Source organism: Barbus barbus, assembly GCF_936440315.1.
Source record: "Barbus barbus genome assembly, chromosome: 37".
In the NCBI taxonomy this organism is placed as follows: Eukaryota; Metazoa; Chordata; class Actinopteri; order Cypriniformes; family Cyprinidae; genus Barbus; species Barbus barbus.
In genome coordinates this window covers 9370566-9390781 of record NC_136715.1, presented here as the reverse complement: position 1 = coordinate 9390781, position 20216 = coordinate 9370566, and the positions used below count along the sequence as shown (strand labels likewise).

The 20216-nt window shown below is 37.4% G+C and overlaps 2 protein-coding genes across 5 annotated transcripts; one reads left to right on the top strand and one right to left on the bottom strand.

The window, feature by feature from the left end:
* The first annotated feature begins 340 nt into the window (after positions 1-340).
* On the top strand, positions 341-8576 carry LOC306856462 (tRNA (guanine(26)-N(2))-dimethyltransferase-like). Of its 3 annotated transcripts, none has more exons than XM_079395760.1 (16): positions 341-509; positions 1068-1316; positions 1404-1623; positions 2152-2339; positions 2527-2642; positions 2734-2846; positions 2959-3107; positions 3356-3439; positions 3561-3630; positions 4223-4357; positions 4487-4572; positions 4943-5051; positions 5921-5997; positions 7678-7797; positions 7887-8001; positions 8333-8576. In XM_079395760.1, the coding sequence occupies exons 1-16, from the start codon at positions 463-465 to the stop codon at positions 8405-8407; spliced, it is 1953 nt and encodes a 650-aa protein (XP_079251886.1). In that variant the 5' UTR covers positions 341-462; the 3' UTR covers positions 8408-8576. The 3 variants fall into 3 exon arrangements, with proteins under 3 accessions (XP_079251886.1, XP_079251888.1, XP_079251887.1); XM_079395762.1 differs by having other exon boundaries at positions 1033-1316; XM_079395761.1 differs by having other exon boundaries at positions 952-1316.
* LOC306856461 (lysosomal alpha-mannosidase-like) lies at positions 8339-18454 on the bottom strand. 2 transcript variants are annotated; one of them, XM_079395759.1, is made up of 22 exons: positions 18351-18454; positions 17952-18054; positions 17519-17692; positions 16979-17172; positions 16769-16901; positions 16423-16568; positions 16148-16347; positions 15889-16009; positions 15714-15792; positions 15522-15631; positions 15239-15346; positions 15026-15142; positions 14754-14936; positions 13608-13705; positions 13120-13362; positions 12900-13001; positions 11009-11096; positions 10693-10773; positions 10054-10275; positions 9797-9946; positions 9197-9293; positions 8339-9122 (listed from the first exon to the last, which is right to left on the bottom strand). In XM_079395759.1, the coding sequence occupies exons 1-22, from the start codon at positions 18441-18443 to the stop codon at positions 9013-9015; spliced, it is 2952 nt and encodes a 983-aa protein (XP_079251885.1). In that variant the 5' UTR covers positions 18444-18454; the 3' UTR covers positions 8339-9012. The 2 variants fall into 2 exon arrangements, 1 of the variants encoding a protein (XP_079251885.1); XR_013783017.1 differs by having other exon boundaries at positions 8617-9122; positions 10054-10295; positions 18351-18451.
* Between the last annotated feature and the right edge of the window lie 1762 nt (positions 18455-20216).

The window sequence follows — 20216 nt, the reverse complement described above, 5'->3', positions numbered from 1 at the left end:
CTATTGGTAATAATAATCATAATTAAGTTACTAAAATTAAAGAAAATATTAGAGAATTAGAGAAAGTAGTATGTATTTATTAATTCATACAATATAACAAAAGCATAAACAGGCACAGACTAAAAATAAAATGTATTATGATATTCTGACACTATGTATTTAGCAGACGCATTTATCCAAAGCGACTTAAAAAGGGGGAAAGTTACTGAAACGTTCTGTAACTTAAAAAAAAAAACTTCACTGAGAGAACGAGTTCCTAAATGACCCACTTTTGTCCTCGGTGCCCTTATTTACAGTGTAGCGTTTTTCTGCATATTGTTGTGCGCATGCGCAGCACCACAAGGCTTCCGTAGTTCACACACAGCATGAGCTACACGTGAATTTGCCCTGGAAACACTCAAGCTAACAGTTGATAAGTCTCTGTGCTAGTGTACATTTCACGATGTGATTTGTTTTTGTGTCATGAATGATGTCATAACTAAAGTATCTTTTAGGAAGGAAAATCAACGGTAAGTTGGAAAGCGAGGTACATTTTAATGCTAGCCTGGCTAGTTACATTATGAATGTGAGGCTGACCATCTTTTGATGTGTATGAAAATAAACATGCAAATTAAATTAAACTTAGTTTAAAACATTCATTAAATTGAATTATTATTAAACGTAAAATTAAGTCGTGGTTTTTATGGGTCATTAAAAAAAATCAGAAGGACGTTTTGATGTAGTTTTGTTTGTGTCTCAAGACTGGAAATGAATATATCTGTATATGACTGGAAAAAAAAAATCATTGTAAAGTTATGTATATTCTTCTGTCAAAAGGTGTGGGAATCCTTGTATTTGTGTGTGTTTTTTTTTTTTTTATTTGATACATCATGTAGGAATTTGTAAGCGCTTATTAACTAAAATATATTTTTTGCTGACATCACAAGGCTTTTTTTTTTTTTTTTTTGGTAGATGTTAGCAAGGACTGTACTTCAGTCAAGGTGTACTGGTTTATCTTTAGTATTTCCTAAGAAGAAATCCTCACTCCTTCAGATCCTCACTGCAGCACACGGTTGTGTCTTCAAAAGGTTCAGGACAATGGACTGCCAGAAAGAACCTGAAGAATCCCAGGACACAATCAGTGCAGGTGCAGACAGTACTACCACAGTAGAAGAAACAAAACCTTCCAGCTCTACAGAAAGCAGCCAGACCTCATCTACAGAACCTGGGCTTTTACCAGGGGAGACGGTTGTCAGGGAGGGAAAGGCTGCCATTCTGTTCCCTAGTGCTAATGAGGTGTTCTACAACCCTGTGCAGGAGTTCAACCGAGATTTAACGTGAGCATGGCATCTAGTCTTGTGACGTCTTGTAATGTTTTCTTTTTAATTTCGCCATTGAACTGCCTATATACCTTCTTCGATCAGGTGTGCGGTGATCACAGAGTTTGCTAGGGAGCAGCTGGCTCAGAGGGGTATCCGGATCTTGATCCCGGGTGAGAAAGATCGAGTTGTTGTTCGACTCTCGGAGGAGAAGAACGAAGCGGTGGACCAGGACACATCAGAACAGCCTGAAAATGAGCAGCAAATGGAAGAAGAGGGTGACAAGAAAGAGTTCATCACTGCCTCTGTAGGGGAAAGATGTGAGGTCTGTGTGTGGGCCAATTACTGTGTTTTAATCATTATTTATATACTATTATATAGCATTTGTTCATATTTTGAAGTAGCTTTATTTTCGCATGCGTGTGTTTTTGTTGTTTTATTGGATTTTTTTTTTATGACTTGGTTTGTTATTATTTTAACTATTTTTATTTCAGTTATAGTAATTGTGGTACTTAAACTTTCAACTGAATAGCCCTTCATGTGTGTATATATGTAAAATTAAAATAGCGTATAATAAATAAAATATAACAAAATAATAGATATATTTAAATGAAAGTAATTTTGTCAAAAATAATTTAAATAAATTTTATATGTGAGATTATTTTAATTATATATTTCTAATTATAATTTAATATTTTAATACTGGTGTATTCACCTTGCCTTGTTTTTTTTTCCTTCCCAGTATTCTCCTATGACTGACATAATTAAAGTTTTTTCCCGTATTTGTGAATTTGTATGGCTAAAACTGTCTGCCAAATAAATAAATGTAATTTATCTCTCTTTTCTGCTTTAGCAAGGTCTGCGTGTGCTGGAGGGTCTGGCAGCATCAGGCCTGCGTTCTGTACGTTTTGCTCTGGAGGTTCCTGGTCTGAAGAGTATCACTGCTAATGATTACTCTGCTAAAGCTGCTGCCCTGATTGCCCGCAATGCACAACACAACAATGTGTCCCACATACTGCAAGCCAGCCAAAGAGATGCCAGGTCTGAGCACTCTGCTGTTTATTTTTTCCAGTGTTTTACACTCACAAACATGCATTTCAATTTATCTAATATTTTTTTATTTTTATGTTTTTCCCAATTCCTGTAAATGATTCGTTATAGTTTTAGTTAACAGGAACAACACTGATTCATTTACATTCTAAATTCTGGTATAACAACTTCTTTACAGTATGGTGATGTATGAGGCAAGAGGGAGGAAGGAGCGATATGATGTTATTGATCTTGACCCCTATGGCAGCCCTTCTCCATTTCTGGATGCGGCTGTGCAGGCTGTCAGTGAGGGTGGTGAGTCTGTCGCTGTTCTCTTACATGCATATTCTGAATTTATTTAACACAATATGCACTACACACAGTAATGTTACTCTCTCATTGTCAGGGTTGCTTTGCATTACGTGCACGGATATGGCTGTAATGGCTGGAAATAGCGGGGAGACCTGCTACAGCAAATATGGCTCTGTGTCCATCAAGTCCAAATACTGTCATGAGATGGTAAGATCGGGCTGACTGCTGATTGGAAATGGATGGAAGGAAACTCGTATCGTAACATCATATCTATGTCCTAATCACACTCTCTTTTTTTTTTTTTTTTCTTTTATTCTAGGCTTTGCGTATAATTCTGCACAGTTTAGATCAGAGAGCAGCTGTTTATCAGCGATACATTGAACCTCTCTTGAGTGTGAGTGTGGATTTCTACATCCGTGTATTCGTCAAAGTCAAAACAGGCCAAGTCGTGGTCAAAAACTCTGCAAGGTAAAACACAGTTTACTCTGTCTGTCTAAACATACATAAAATAGCTGCTAGTAATCATAAATGAAAAAGTGCAATATGTATAAAGAATTCTACAAGAGGTACACAAAATTTTTTTTTTTTTTTTATAAATGAAGCCTTTAAGCATAAGAGACTTATTTCAAATACATTGAAAATTTAACAGACCCCAATTTTTTGTATGGAAATGTATTCTGTGATTTATTAAATCCAGGTATCTGTGTGTTTCGTAGTAAACAGGCGCTGCTGTATAACTGTGTCGGCTGTGGTGCGTTTCATCTTCAGAGGATGGGGAAGAAGATGAGCCAAGGCAAACAGTAAGTATTTCTACCTCCATAATTGATCTGTTCACTTTTTCTCAATGTTTCTGTACTGTCAGTATCATTGTGTTTTCAGTAAGTGTATATTTCTAATATATATGTAATATGTTGGTTACAGTATGAAGTATTCGGCAGCCACTGGACCACCTGTAGGGCCCAGCTGTGAGCATTGTGGGCAGAGGCACCAGGTCTGAACTATCAATATCTCCTTTTATGTGTGTTACTAACAATAAAATATCCCTTTGCTGTGTAATTAGCTGGTACTGATATATCATGCATCCCTTCTTGCTGTATATACCATGTCTGTTATCTGCAGAAATATTGGATATAAATCAGCCAATATTGGACATTTAATTGAGTGTTAGTCCTCTCATTTACACTGTTTTTACATTTAATGTTTTTACAAGTCATTTAATAACACTGTTAAATTTATCTTTATAAAATCATAATTAACTAATATTAATTTCCCTTAATATTACTGTTTGGGGTTTGCAAACCCCAGTTTGGTAAATACTGCTTCAAGTTACAATGCCTGTATTGTTATATTTAAAATGATACATTTTAGTTTTAATGTTTCCTCTTTTATTTATTCAGAAAAAATAGTATAGAATTTTGGTTTGATTCAGCCATTTATCGAACCATTCTTATCGTATTGACCAGAATTGTAATATGGTTGCATTACGGTATAAAAGCAACTGACATGCTTCAGTATGTTTCAAAGATGAACATTTAGTTCCTCACCTTGTTTTGATTACTTTGTTCCTCTCTCTGTATTTGCAGTTGGGCGGTCCCATCTGGGCTGAACCTATTCATGACATTGCATTTGTTCAGAAGGTTCTGAGTGCCGTTTCAGGGAACCCCACCCGCTTCAGAACGTCCAAGCGGATCGAGGGGGTGCTTAGCATGGTGACCGAGGTCAGTCGTTAATAAACTTCACAGTAAGAATCATCAGCATGATTGTGACATTTTAAATGTATCCAGGCAAATAAGTTTTGGTTTTCTGAATAGAGAATGAGTGCTAATAGTTTGAGTTTTGTGTTTTAGGAGCTGCAGGATATTCCTCTGTATTATGTTTTGGATCATTTGAGCAGCACAGTTCACTGCAACACTCCGTCCATGCTGCAGTTCAGGTGAACTCAATATAACACATTCCACCATCGTTATGTACACTACTGTTGCAGAGATTAGAGTCAGTAAGAATTATTATTATTTTTAAATTAAAGGGTTAGTTCAACCCCAAATGAAAATTGTCATTTACATTTTATGAGAGTCTTAAGGAATACAAAAAAAAGAATATGTTTAGAGAAAAGTATGGTTGAGCTTTTATGTTCGCTGATCAATGTTTATATGTGAATAAAGGCATCAATTAAATCTTTTCATTATATGAAGTGATTATTATTATATTATATCTCTTCAGAATACCTGGGTTTTAAAGCGTCAAGAGTTTTGGGTCAATAGAGTTTCAATGTAGGGTGTCCTCATTTTCTTTCTGTGGTGTAGGTCAGCTCTCTTGCATGCAGGGTACAGAGTGTCTCTCTCTCATGCCTGTAAAAATGCAGTGAAGACCGACGCTCCTGCTGAGGTGTTGTGGGATATCATTCGTTGCTGGGTAAGTGACCACCATACACTCTTAGAGGGGAGGTTGATTGCGACTTCACTTTTTAATGTTAGTTAGTGTGTAATGTTGCTGTTTGAGCATAAACAATATCTGAAATCTGCGACGCTGAAAGTTCCGTGCAAACGGAGATATCGTCTTTTAAAATGATGGCAGTTTAATGCCTACAAAAACGGTTCGTACGGACTACAATGAGCTACTTCCTGGGTTTGTGACGTCACAAACTCATACATTTACATAAACTTCATCCCCGGGAACATGTAACAAAGGGGGCGAGGCCATGCTGCGCTGCTTTAGAGAAGGGGAAGAGTTGTTACCATGCCGTATGGTATTAAAGTTGTATTAAAGCTTTAATCAGGATAAAACCGTATATAGACAACAACAAACAAAAAAACATACCATTAAGAGCCGTGCTTGCACAGGTTCTGTGCAGTCCTCCTCACTAATATTCTCTGGGTGTCAATCGGGCTCGAATTGATAAGAAATATAGACGACACCATTGTTTACAATACAACCGGAGGACATGCTGCTGATGTGAGGGGTGTGATGTTTTAGCGGATCACAACACACTGGGCCAGCTAACTAATCTGAGCCCATCGTGTATTTCTGAGGGAGGGGCTTCATAAAAACAGGAAATCATCGGAGCGTTCAAAAGAGAAGGGAGAGCGTGGTGTAGAATAAAGGTACATTGTGTGAAAAATAATGTGTTTTTTGTTAAACGAAGCATTAACACGTTAGATTGCACCCCATAAACACAATCAAGCCTAGAAAAAAAAGTCACCCACCCCTTTAAGAATCTCCCAAAAAGATCCTCATGATAACACCGTATTTTCTAATGTAGTTTCTGTTTGTGTATTCCTCAGGAGAAGTCTAACCCTGTGAAAAGAGAGCGGTTATCAGAAACCAGTCCTGCTCACCGCATTCTCTCCAAAGAGCCAACGTAATGATCAAACACCTTATATTTAATTCACCTGATGGCTATTTGATATTAAAATCCTGGTCACACTTTATTTTAAGATCCAGTTCTTGCTATTAAAGGGATAGTTCACACAAAAATTTAAATTCTGTCATTAATTACTCACCCTCATGTTGTTCCAAACTCGTTAGACCTCCGTTCATCTTCAGAACACAAATTAAGATATTTTGATGAAATCAGAGAGCTCTCTGATCCTCCCATAGACAGAAAGGATCCTTACACGATCAAGGTGTGTTCTACGTTGTTGCGCTTTGATCTGAACGAAAACAACATATCCACGTGACGCAGCATACACAGTAAAAAAGAAAAAGTTGAGCCAACTTAAAATTTTAAGGCAACTAGCTTCAGCAGATTTTTGAGTTCTCTCAACTTATTTTTGTAGGAGATTCTCAACTTTTTGTTGTATAAACTTAAAACAACAAGTTGAGAACATAAAAATCTGCTGAAGCTGGTTGCCTTAATTTTAAATTGGCTCAACTTTTTTTTGAGCTCAACTTTTTTTTCTTTTTTTTTCTTTTTTTACAGTGTCTTTACTCTCCAAAATGGTGCCAGGGTGATATGGAGGAGACAAATTATTGAATAAAGTATTTTTTTTTTCTTTTGCGCACAAAAGGTATTCTCGTAGCTTTGTAAGTTTACGGTTGAACCCCTTATGTCACATGGTACCTTGCTACGCTTCTGGACCTTGATCGTGTAAGGACACTTGCTGTCTAATGTAATTAATGACAGAATTTTCATTTTTGGGTGAACTAACCCTTTAACAAACCATTGACTTTTGCCTCAATAAACTCCTAATTTGCTGCTTATTAATAATTAGTAAGGTAGTTAAGTTTAGGTATTGGGTAGGATTAGGGATGTAGAATATGGTCATGCAGAAAAAGTGCTTTATAAGTACTGATAAACAGCCAATAATAAGCAACTAGTTAAAGGTGCATTAAGCTAATTTTGCCATTGACATTTGAAAGCACCAAAACAAACACACCCATACCATAACAGGACCTCACCAGTGTTGCCAAGTCAACGGTTTTTCCCAGGGAATTTGTCTATTTTACCACTGTTGCCGCAGGTTGTTTTTATGTCCATGGGTTGAAGCGACCCCAATAACATATTTATCCCCTGGAATGCGAATTTTACCAGGGGAACTCCGCCCAGAAACGTATGTTTTACCACCCGAAATGCCATTTTTGAAACGGAATTGGGCTAGTTTTGAGTAGCAATAGGGCGGGCTTTGTTGTGAAAACCTGGCAACCCTGGACCTAGGTCCTATTTTGATATCTCCACCCCACACGTACGTACACAACACCGGCAACTACAATGATGGAATCTGCTATGCCTGCCGGCCGAGGATATAAAGTTGTGTGAAACAATGAAAAATGAACATCACTCACCTTTCAATAAGAAACAAAGTAACCTTGGCATCCGAGGCCTTCCCGCTCCTTGAGTTCTCTCCACTGCCGGAAACTGGCCCTTTACTGCTGATTGGCTGTTTTGGGACTCGGTTATCAAATATAGCTTAGTGCACCTTTAATAGTGAGAATTGGTCCCTTTACTAGTGTTACCAGAATCCCTGTTGTTTATATTGCTGTACCTTTTAGTTTAGTTTAATAAAAATATAACTTTTAATCTTCATATTCTCTCATTTAGTCTTCAAGCCTGCTTTGAAATCAGAGAAGATGCAAACCCTCAATCACGAAAAAGGCACCTCACACGTTTCCAGGAGAACCCACAGGCCAACTGGGGACCCAAAGCACGTGCCAAAGCAGGGTGGGTCATACTGCTAATATTCTTTTGTTAAATCATAAGCAAACTCTTTTAACTAGTCTTAAATATAAATCATCTTTTCTTGTATTTAGTGGAGGAATCTCCTCTGAGCTGGAGGACAAAAGAAAACAGTTTCAGGGTAAAAGAAAGAAACAAATCACAGACTCCTCTGAAATCAAAAGCTTCCCCTGCAAGAAGTTTCGAATGGTACGTCCGCTTGACTACAATATATGTTGTGATTTCAGAATCATTTGAATACTGAGAAGTTGCCTTATTAGTTGTTGTTACCAAACTAGTCAGTATTTGAGAATTCAAATTTAGAAACAAGTAATTTCATTTTATTTTCCAAAGTACAAGAATTATCATCCAACTTTTATTCCAGTACATGTGATAAATGTTTAATTTATTAGATCAATGAATTAGGGTTAGTAGTCAGAAGTGCCCTTAATTGATGATAAATTATTCAAGCAATAATTCATACATATTAAATCACAGCAGCTATTTTACATAAAGCTATTGTATTTTCTTTCTTTTCTAGGGAACATGTACATATGGAGATAAATGCTGTTATTTGCATGAACTCAAGCAAGAAACTGAGGAAAAGATGGACTAAGTGGTTTTCTCACTACTGAATAACGCATGTGTCCAAATGTGTACAGATTCTCAACTAAAGTTAATTGGAGTTGTGCCATGCAAGTTTAATTGCATTGGTGGGACACATTTTATTCTTTGCGGTCATTTTATATTTTAGTTTTGCCTGGCAAATAAATACTAAGTGAATGGTTGTGTATTTCTATTCAGCATGAGCAGGACACATCATGTATCATTTAAAAACAATTTATTACTGGTCATTAAATTTATTCCACAGTTCTTTAAAAAATGTCATTTTCATATGAAAGGCACAGTAGAAAAATACAATCAAATTATTGCACAAATGAATATTAGAAAGAAATACAAGATGCCCAATAGATAACCAAAATAGAGCTTGTGAGATTAATGCAGAAGAAATAAAGACTAAATCATATACATCTTTATGAACATATGGTACAGTGAAGTGTGAAGAATATCCATACTCAAATTTTCCGAAATTAAAAATCTAGAAACCGTTCTAATTGAACAATGCAGCGTAGTTCAGCTCTTTATGAATCAGTGCCAGGTTTGGATACTGCAATGCTACACTCTTGATTGGCTCGTACAGTGATCTGTATGTTGTCGGTTCTACATCTGTCGCACCCGTAGCAAGAAGGTGCGGATCTCCATTGGGTTTAGTGTGACTTCCCATGGTGAGGGATCTTTGGCACTGAGTGGAAGGGGCTTTGATGCTTTCGCTGAAAGACAAACACAAACACTTAATTTCTGGAAGCTAATTTGTACAAAATTTAGAGAAATGAACAATTCTTACCTGTGTTCCACTGCAGGCGGTTCATGTCCTCTTTCCACTGATTTGCCCCTAGACTCATCTCAGACGCTCCAAGCACCTCCAGAGTAGAAAACAGCTTCTGCACACACACAAAGATAAAGTTTATCCATATGAAAATAATTATTTTTTATGTACTATAAGCAATAAGGCACTCAAGATTGAGCTGACTACATTCACAATAGGTGTTGCACTGGATTCCTGAGCTACGACAATTTTTTTTTATGGGTGCTCTATTGGGTGCCTGTTTATAAATAACCAGAAATTCTTAATCATGAAAATCATGTTAGCTAATGACTTGCATTTCATTGCAGAAGCTAAAATCTTTCAGTTACACTTTGTTTTCAGTTAGCAAGTTAACAGATTAGTCAACTAGCTTAGCACACTGTTGAATACATAAGAAATATATTTTAAAACAATTTATCAGGATTCTTCAGAGCAAATCTTGCAGAACACAGAACTATCATACTTGAGAATTGTTTTGAATGTTTGTTCTGAGAATTTAGTCCCTGTGAAACACAATCAGTGTTTGACTGCAGCAGGATTTACTTATTGTGTAAGTAGGAATGAAAATGTGTGTATTACTTGTAAATTGACTGTAACAGGCTGCGAGTTTGTTTTGCTCTCTTTAGCCTGGTACTGATGTTCCAATCTAATCAGAACCGAGTTGTTATCCCACTGAGACAGTGTCAACAGGTGAACAGCAGGGGGCAGAGCAGCCTGAAGTCCGGAGAACTATGGGAAGGAGGGAATGATCAGTCACTTATTCAGGCATCTACTAAGAGTTTAAGCTAATAATGAGGAACCTATTCAGTTCATCCAACCATTGATCCTCTACAAACCTCCAGTTTTGTATTGGTGGGAGGTGTGCCATCCTGGAAGGAGAGCAGGGGTTGGAGCACCATACCCTGTGCGAGGGGTCTGTGGACATCTGCGGCCATATTTGGTGGAGTGAGGGTCAGCAGCAGGCGTCCTCGGACAACTAAACCATCAAAAAACTCTCCCGGCTCAGAGAGAGGCTCTCCCACTCCTCTAAAATCATCATACAGCAGTCTCCTGTGCAGCTGAGAGAGTTTGCTGTTAGCTGTTAACATATAGAGACCATGCCTTTGGACACCCAAATCCACTATAATTTGATAACTGTTTTACTTTTTGTTTTTTTAGACAAGAACGGTCTTGTTTAGACTTCAAATATGCAGTCTGTTAAAGAAAATGTCTATTTGAAAATTTGCTTCGGCGTTTTTGTTTGAGCTCCAGGGCATCGGTGGCCGTTCAGCGCTCATGAACCCGCCAAGAGCAGCTTTACCTCGGCCAGATCTTCTTGAATGCTTGTAGCCGTGTGATATGGCTGTGCATCGGCACGCTGTGATTATCTAAGTCACTCACTCACAATACCTTCCGTTATGCCAATAAAGCACTTTTAAATTGAACTGAACTGAAGGAGAGATTGACAGATAGTAGGAAACGTAATTTTATTTTACCATGATTTCCAGCGAGCCGTTATAGATGCTGCTGGCCCCTTGAGAGCGATCGGTCACTACTGTCAGCTGATGCTTGTCATCCTAAATGCACACACACACATATTAGATTCCTTGACAGGTTAGGCCCAAGACTGTTTATGAAAATCTGAGTGACAAAAGAAAGCGAGGATGAAGACAGGCAATATAAAAAGACAAAAAATGTAATATGGCAACATAAAATAAATGGAGTCTAAAATATAGAAACAAAATAATAAAAACAGACCCAGGATCCAAAAAAAGACAAGAAAGCTGATGTAACTGGCTGAACGTCACTTGCCTTGATGTAAGCGCGAGAATTGATTGGATAGTAGTTTCCAGCGATTGGCTCTGTCTGCTTCAAATCCCAAGTGGGCCGATAATCTTTCCTACAAAGACACTGCTCCTTAGATTACTTTTCCAACAGATGAGATACGGAACTATTTAAAATCTTGGGATCAGTAAGGTTTTTTTAATGTTTCTGAAAGAAGTCTCTTATGCTTTCCAAGGTTGCATTTACAGTATTTGTTCAAAATATAGTAAAAACAGTAAAAAAAATTACTATATATATGTATATATATATATATATATATATATATATATAAAAAAAATTCACATTTTATGTTGCTGCCTTATGTTAAACTGCTTTAAATTACCCCCCCACAACCAATCTACACTCCATACACCATATTGACAAAGCAAAAACAGAACTGTCACAAAAAAAAAATTAAAAACTGAAATAAGTGAATTGCATAAGTATTAACGAAATATTTAGCTGAAGCACCTTTACAGTCTTAAGTCTGTTTTGTTTGATGCAACAAGCTTTGCTCATCAGCATTTGGCAATTATCTGCCATTTGTCTCCTCATCTCTTCACCTCTCAAGCTCTGTCAGGTTGGATGGGGCAGATCCAAATTTTCAGGTTTCTCCAGAAATATTTGACTGGGTTCAAGTCCAGGCTGTGGCTGGGCCACTCAAGGACATTCACAACGTTGTGTATAAGCCACTCTTGCTGTGTGCTTAGGGTCCTTGTCCTGTTGGAAGGTGAACCTTCTGCCCAGTCTGAGGTTCTGAATGCTCTGGACTGGGTTTTCATTAAGGCTATCTCAATATTTTGGTGCATTGAGCTTTTCTTCTATTCCGATGAGTCCCTCAGTCCCTGCTGCTGAAAAACAGCCCCACAGCATGAGGCCGCTACCAGCACACTTTACTTTTGGGATGGTACTCTGCAGGTGATGAGCAGAGCTGGTTCTCTTCAAACATGATGCTAAGAATTGAGGTTCATCAGACCAGAGAATCTTTTTTCTCACAGTCTGAGGGTCCTTTAGGTGCTTTTTTGTAAATTCCAAGTGTGTTTTCTTTTGTCTTCACCGAGGAGAGGATTGAGTTTGGCCACACCGCCATTAAGCCCAGATCGGTGGAGTGTTGCAGTGATGTTTGTTCTTCTGTAGATTTCTTTTATCTCCACATATGATCGTGGAGCTCAACTAGAGTGACCATCAGGTTCTTCGTCACTCTAACCAAAGCCCTTCTTCATCAATTGGTCAGTTTGACCAGGAGGCCAGCTCTAAGAAGAATCCTGGTTGTTTGAAACTTCTTCCAGAATTTTGAAAAAATTAAGCAAAATTTTTTTCTGAACTCTTCCCCAGATGTGTGGCTTGACACAAACCTGTTTCTGAGCTCAACAGACTGTTATTTTGACCCCAGGGCTTGGTTTTTGCTCTGATATGCATTATCAGCTGTTGGAACTTTTATTAAGACGTGTGCCTTTCCAAATCATACCCCTTCAATTGAATTTGCCACAGTTTACCTTCACTCAAAGTTTAAAACACCTACAAGCAATATGAATGCTCCTGAGCTAAATTCCAACAGTCCCAGATAAGGGTATGAGTACTTATGCAATAGAATCATTTAAGTTTTTTATTTTTTTTTGCTTTACCATTATAGTGTATGGAGTGTAGATTGATGTGGAAAAAAGTAATTTATAGCAGTTTAACATAAGCAACATAAAACGTGAAAAGAAATTAAGGGGTATGAATACTTTCGCAAGGCACTGTGTGTGTGTGTATAATATATATATATATATATATATATATATATATATATATATATATATATATATATATACATAAAATGTACATTAAAATGTAAAATTTCTGTAACCAAACTTTCTATTTATTTTAATCTCCTCACCGGCGTTCTAGAACCTCTCTCCCATTGGAATCAGTGTAGAAATAGTCAGAGGACTCAATGTCTGTGTCCAAACGAGTGATCACTTCTTTCCCTAAACCATCTCTGTAAAGAGAAAGAGAGAGAAGATAAACAGAGAGGAAGAGTTATTAAGCCTTACTACTTTCATTTTCACAACAAATCTATAATCCAGAGAAATCTGTGTATGTGTGGGTTCACTCACGCTATAGGTACAGGTCCCACAGTCCACTCCAGCTCCAGTTCCCTGTGGCCTTCATACAAACGAACAACCTGTGACACCCAGGGGCTGAACCACTGCGTCACCTCTTGAACTGTGCTGGACACGGTAACTATCTGTATTTCAGCAGTTTTGTTAATGATGAAGGGGTCTGAAGAATTTGGTCTGAAAATGTAAGCCCCCGATGGCTGCGAGCTCTCCTTGTTATTCCCAGCACTTGCATTATACCTTTAATTGTCAAAAAAGCACATAAGAAGCACACAACACTTTATTTTTTTGTTATGATTCACTTTTTTGATACCATCAAACATGACAAGTAAATACTGCATATCATTGTATTTACTGGCACTCCAAGGCAATTCAAGAAATAATATAGTATACCATATGTAATCACATCAAAAAACCCAAAGATAATACTACGGTAGATAGAAAACTGGAAGGCACAGACTGATTCTGAATCAGCCCAAACTAACCAGTAGAAGTTCTGAGTGAGTCGAATGGTTTGATTCGTTTCCAGGTTTGTCAGGCTGCTCAACAGACCTGTGGTGTCGTCGAAGGTCACCTTCAAGAACTAAAACGCATACATAAGAACAGATTTACTATTTATGCTAACTGAAACATGAAATAATTGCAAAAAGTCCAGTGCTACTTAAAGTTATTTACACATTTGTGTGAATAAGGAAAATCAAGAACAGAACGTGTTTTGATATTAAAAAGAGTTATTAAGCACAATGCTCTATGTTAATTTATGCCAAAATACCCATTTTGATGAATATTCACATAAACATACTCGGTTATGTCTTATTTTTCTAATATTATTTTGAATTCCAAAAATAAAAACTACTTGTTTAAAAGTGTCTGAATTTAGTAAGACACTATTTTTTTTCAGTGCATTTTATGCATGAATATTGTACATTTAGTGCCATACATGATATCTTAAATGTGGTAACCTGTTTGTTGAGCTGATTTCTTGCATCAAAAAATAGCCATGACCATTTCCATTCTCTCTTTCACCCTAAACATTAAATAGATTTCTCTACTGTCATGTAAAAAACCATGTACTGTACCTTTAATTTCTGTAAAAACTTGTAAATGCCATCTGTTTTCATTTAGCTAACCATTTTGCATGTGAAAACCACCAGCCAAGTTCACACAAGGTCATTCAGGCGTACAAAGTTGCTAAATACAGAACTGGGTGGGGTCAGTATACTACCATTCAAAGGTTTGGGGTCAGTAAGTTTTTTTTCTAATGAATACTTTTATTAAGGAAGGATGCAATAAATTAATAAAAAGTGACAGCAAAGACTTTTACATTGCTACCAAAGATTTTTATTTTACATAAATGCTGTTCTTTTGAACTTTCTATTCGTCAAAGATGAAAATTGACCTTTGCCATCACAGGAATAAATTACATTTAAAAAATATGTATATTTAGATATTTAAAATTGTAATAATCTTTCACAATATTACTGTTTTACAGCATTTGTTATACAAATAAATGCCTAGTTAATTCAAAAGAGCAATTTTTTGGATCTTTTTTTATGGATCTTATATGATATTTGTCTCCAGTTGCTTAGTGATTTTAACCAGATAGTTTCCACTTGTGCTGCTGCATGTACCTTGTTCTGAATGGAGCGAGTGGCTATGGGTTTGGCGCTGGATGCTGGAGGCTCATCCTTAAGCATGGAGATGATGTACGTAGTGTAGCCAAGAGGAGGAGCTTCAACCTGGAATACCAGCTCACCTTTAGCATAACCCCTGCTCCGCCTCACTTGCTGTGTGGACTTAGACAGTGGAACCACCTGATAGACCGCAGGGGAAGTAGAGATGATGATTTCATATCATAAATGTTACAAATACGCTTAAATGACATAAACACACAGTTTCCAACCTGACTGTCCACTGCTTTCCCGTTTGTATCAGTAACACTGTACAAAGAACCATTGACGGGCAAACGAACAGGCCAGCTTACGGTCCTGCCCAGAGGATTGTACACATTCATAGAGAACTGAGAGAGAATTTAAAAAAAAGAGAAAGATCATAATTCAATAGTGAATGTGCTTTTTATTGCATGAATGTATTTACTGAAATCTGTGTATAGTACCTTTTGGCTGCTTTCTGTGAGGGGACACACACTGATGTTGAGATTCTCACAGAACACACGTGGAGATTCAGAACCACTGAGAACAGCCAGAGAATTACGAACCAGCACCTAGAACAAGAAAGGGACAGTGGCAAAAACAATGCCTTTTTTAATTAATTTATGAATGTTTTTGATAGCCATGCCAATAAAGCACATTCAAATGAAAATGTAATAAAGCAAAGTTTACCCTGAAAAAATCTGACAGAGAGAAATGCAGAAAAAATTACAGTTTATGTTATTGTACCTCACAATGTGCCCAGCCTGTAGCCAGTCTCCTGGCGTAGTCATATGCCACATGCTGTTTTTCTGTCCCAGACACAGCATCGTGATGTTGGGCTACACCCATCGCCCTCTCTGAGCAACAAGAAAAGATGTCAATCATACCAACTGATTAAAGCCAACAGAAGTGATACATTTACAACAGATGTAGACTTACTCATAGTATCACTGTCCCCTTCACCAAAGGGTCCAGATGTAGATTTGGGCCCACCAAGCACCTCCAACTGGTTGCACGTCTAGAAGATCAAAACCAGACAATACAGATTACCCCCCCCAAAAAATAAATAAATAAACACTGTAGATGTGATTTTGTGTGTGTGTGTGTGCATTACCTGTAGTCGGCTGTTGCTCAGTCTCTCATATAACTTCAATGCTGGTCGGCTGGTAAAATAACCCGTCCAGAAATCATGAGCATCATCAGCATAGGGGAAAAAATCATCTGTCTTCAGAGGCCTAAAATGGATGTCCAGGCCAGGAAAAAAAAAATAATAATAATAAAAAAAAAATGACACAAAATACTTGCGAGATCCTTTTTATGCTAGTATCAAAGGATTGATTATTTAAATGTATTAGATATGCATGCACACAAACCAGGTGAGGTTGGCTAGGTTGAGTTCCTGTAGGTAGCAGGACGGGGTCGAGTAAAGCACATTCACCTTGCTTCCTTTAGCTTGCAGGGCATTTACATACTTGATCAGCTTATCCATGTTCTTGTACCAGAGAATGGCATTCTCATACTGGAAGTCTGAACCCATGGTCATAATGATGTGGTTTGTCTTATAAAAGGCAGCCTGGGAACAGAAATCTCACATGAGCTTTATATATGATTGACTGAACCGAGTACTGCTGCAATGCTGTTGAAATACCTGGTCATAGGAAACATTCAAAAACCTCTGTACTATCTCATCCACATTGTAGTCCTCAAGGTCTGGGTCGTCTCTTATGGGAGCATCATTACATGACTGGTCCCAGCAGAAGCCCTCAGGTGGGTTATAGCCATTTGGAAGAACACCTTTAGAGATGAAAGATATAAGGATATGGAGGTCTGTAAGATCAATTTAATCTTACTGACTGACTTTGAATGGTTTTTAAATATAATATATACAACAATCTACAACTAATCGAGGAACAGAAAGCATTGATACTGCACTATTTGAAAAACTGAATTTGAATAATCAGACAACAAAAAGCAGCACGTTTACAGATTAGTACCCGTGAAGAGATCAGCGAGAGGCGGCGTCAGGCTTTCACTGGCCCTCCAGAGCATTTCCATCTCTTTGGTCTTCATCCTGCGAACTTTGTCCTGATAGTCCAAACGGCCAAAGAAGAAACCGTCATAGCCCATCTGTAAACAAATCAAGAGTCATAAGCATCACTATGCCACACCATTCACACCAGTTACAAGTAATGTGCCATGGTCACCTGAGCAAAGATGGAGGCGTGTTCTCGGGCGTGTCCAAACGGGTCGATGTGCCAGGCCACCCGGGGACGACCGCATTCACCGAAGGTGTCATTCAGGAATCGCAGCCCCAGAGTCATCTGATCTATGACTGCGCTGTAGTGCGTGGTGGCCTCGTCACTCATGCACCAGCCACCATTTATAAACTCAAGACGACCTATGAGAAAAGATAGAAATGTATAAAATTCATGATATTTGGAAAAATATTTTCTACTTTGATTAAAAATATTATGGGGGGAAATAATTGTAAAGTTTCAGAGCGTAAGCAAAGTATTTTAGAGCTTCTTACTTCACTTCACATCTTTTATTCCAATCATTTTTTAAATGGTTTAATGGCTTTAAATGGGGAAAATAATGCAAAATAATTATGCAGATTCAGTGTGTAAGATAAGAATTGAACATTTATTACGTTTTATGTCACTTCACATTTTAGTATCGTTACATTTTGTCTTTTTTATTTGTATACTTTATTTAATCTCAGACTGAGAAAATACCCTCCTCACCCTCATTGACCAGCTGTGTTACAATTCGCCGTGTGTTCTGGCTCTGTTGCCTCCACCAGCGGTAAAAGAAGGCCGTCTCTACGTAGATGAACCGTCGGGCTGGATCCTTCTGTAGCTGGTCTATTACCGAGTCCAAAATATACTGAACTCCTGCATGCTGGATGTTGTTTCGGTCTGAAAAACACAAAGACTGGAATAAAAAATCTGAGCTTTGTGTTTTATTTACATGCCTGTACCAGCCTGACACCAACAAAATGTTGTGTGTATCATGTTGTGAGGTTAAACATTAAGCTTTAACACTCCAATGCATTGCCACTATCATATGACAAGCAACACATAAATCATAAGACAGTCACATGAAGAATGTGATCTACTACATACCAATGGAAGTTACAAACAAGCACTTTCAAGTGAGACATGAACAAAACTTCACCTCCATAGTAGTATTGATCCACAGTCTTGAGCCAGCCAACATCATCATGTGTGTGAGGAACCAGATGGACATTCAGCATGGAAGGATTTGTGGCTGGACATGACTGTAGAAATTAATGGAGAGATACAACAATAATGAGTTTTACTTCCTCTATCTACAGTCATTTCCTTTTTACTTCATTTCAACAATGTACAAAAGCATGCTATAGCCAAGGTACATGCCCAAAACACTATGGTAATGTAGTGACATCAAGTGCAATAATAATTAACACTAACTAAGCAATTAACTAAGTTTTTGTTATTGTACATTATTTCCCTCAGTGCTAATTTTTTACATTTAGTCAACCCTTTCTCAAAGGTCCTACAACGAAGAACTTAAAAATATTCACACAAAACTCACCTTATAACCGCATATGGAGTTTCGTCCCGTGGGTAAAGAAAACACAAGACAGAAGAGCAGCTGGAACAGAAAACTGATGCAGAGCGCAGCCATGATGAAAATGAAACTACAATCACATGACAGCCGAATTTGTGTTTGTCACGTGACTTCTCCTCCTGCAGCTTACGAATTAACAAAATAAAAGTCTTCAAACAGCTACAAAGTCCTTAAATATCTACAAAATAAACGTCCCTAAAAGGTAACATCGATAAAACATATCAAGACAATATATTATATTATATTATATTATTATTGCTTCCGTAACAACAAGCATTTCTACCCCTAATAAAGTGTGCCTGTTTATTAAGGAGACAACAGTGTCTTATGACAACAATGTCCTCAGTTATTGTAACTATGACTTTAATTTCCACCTGTAAACTGTTAGTGTCTAAAGGATATTAAACATTTTTGATAAACTTGTTCTTTTTCCCCCCACATTGCTTCAGTCAGTATCCTGCTCACAAATACACAATGTATGCTTATTAAGGGAGGAAGCTTTTACAGCTGTGGTTTACTGCCTCATTTGTCTGCGGCTGGGATCATGATGACCTCACCGTTTATCTACTTCATTCTCAAACACTCCTTTTTCCTTCCCCCTCCTTTTCATGGGTTTGCAAGAGTCACGTACCCCCATCTATCTCCTGCCTGACTCCCATAACAGATAGCTAACATTCCTCAGAACTCTTTAAAATCAATTAACAGTAGCCAAAAAGGTTTTTAAAACATAACGTGTGCCAGGGTGTATTTTTATTGTACTTTATTAGTACTTCATGTTAAACATACAGTATATATTTTTTTATTCTTTTTAAAATCCAAATGAGAAGCTATCTTATTAAAGGGCTTATCATGATAGAAGTTGAAGAACTGACTCTGATCTTGGACATTTTCTTGAACAGACGTTTAAAGCATTACGTCATAAGTGCCTCTAGTTAGACCATTAGAAGTCATTCATCATCATCTCAAATGTCAGATTATTGTACAATCAAAAGGTTTACTAATCATAATATTCAATTTCATATTCCCTATAGAATATCCCTCCATAATTAATCATGCAACTTTGACTTTATATTGTAAGAAAACCCAAGAGAAGCCGAAAAGGCAGTCCAGCATGAACCCAAAGAAAAAAGATTTGCAGGGAGCCCGTGTGACTAAAGTCTTTGTTCACACTTTAGTCTCTTCATGAAAAGACAAGCTAAAGGATGAGCCACATCGAAAGGAATCCAAGATCATGTTGCTGCATAGATTTTCACTCAAAGGCTCTGAGAGGAATCTCTGTTCTCTGTACAACAATGTAGAATTAGTACAATTAAGTTTAGGTCTAGACAAGCAGTAACATTAACTAGCCCTATTAGCCTGTCTTGTATAGAGTTGGTTTCTAGTATGTCATTATGTGTTTGTTTTTTGCCATTTTTTGACATGTAGCTGTTGATTTCCTCTTATATTTTTTTTAATTAATGAATGAATGAATTTATTTATTTTCTTTGCATGATAGACTTACGCTAAAACATGAAAAAAATAATACATTGCGAAACAACACCTTTAAGTTGCTACATTGCTTGGCAATCATAAACATATTTTATATTATATCACTGTAGCTTATATATTGGTATCTTGTGAGTTCCTGCCACAAGAACATTTTATGAACGTTTTATGCATGTATTATGAACATTTAGGTCTGTAAACTGTAAAAGAAATACTTTAAGTGTCAGGATTTTGAGATAAAACCGATACTTAGAGACAAGTGCTATACAGTAGCTTATTCCAACACACTGCACCAAACACCTGGTTTAAATCAGAGGAGGACCACAGCCAGAATGTGCAATGTTT

Coding starts and splice junctions, on each gene's coding strand:
- LOC306856462 (XM_079395761.1), top strand. CDS start 952: ATGTTAGCAAGGACTGTACTTCAGTCAAGGTGTACTGGTTTATCTTTA. Junction 2,643..2,733: donor GCAGGCTGTCAGTGAGGGTG/GTGAGTCTGTCG, acceptor TCTCATTGTCAG/GGTTGCTTTGCATTACGTGC. Junction 4,358..4,486: donor TGCTTAGCATGGTGACCGAG/GTCAGTCGTTAA, acceptor TTTGTGTTTTAG/GAGCTGCAGGATATTCCTCT.
- LOC306856461 (XM_079395759.1), bottom strand. CDS start 18,443: ATGGCTGCGCTCTGCATCAGTTTTCTGTTCCAGCTGCTCTTCTGTCTT. Junction 16,010..16,147: donor AACCTAGCCAACCTCACCTG/GTTTGTGTGCAT, acceptor CATCCATTTTAG/GCCTCTGAAGACAGATGATT. Junction 13,363..13,607: donor CTCACTCAGAACTTCTACTG/GTTAGTTTGGGC, acceptor TGACAATTAAAG/GTATAATGCAAGTGCTGGGA.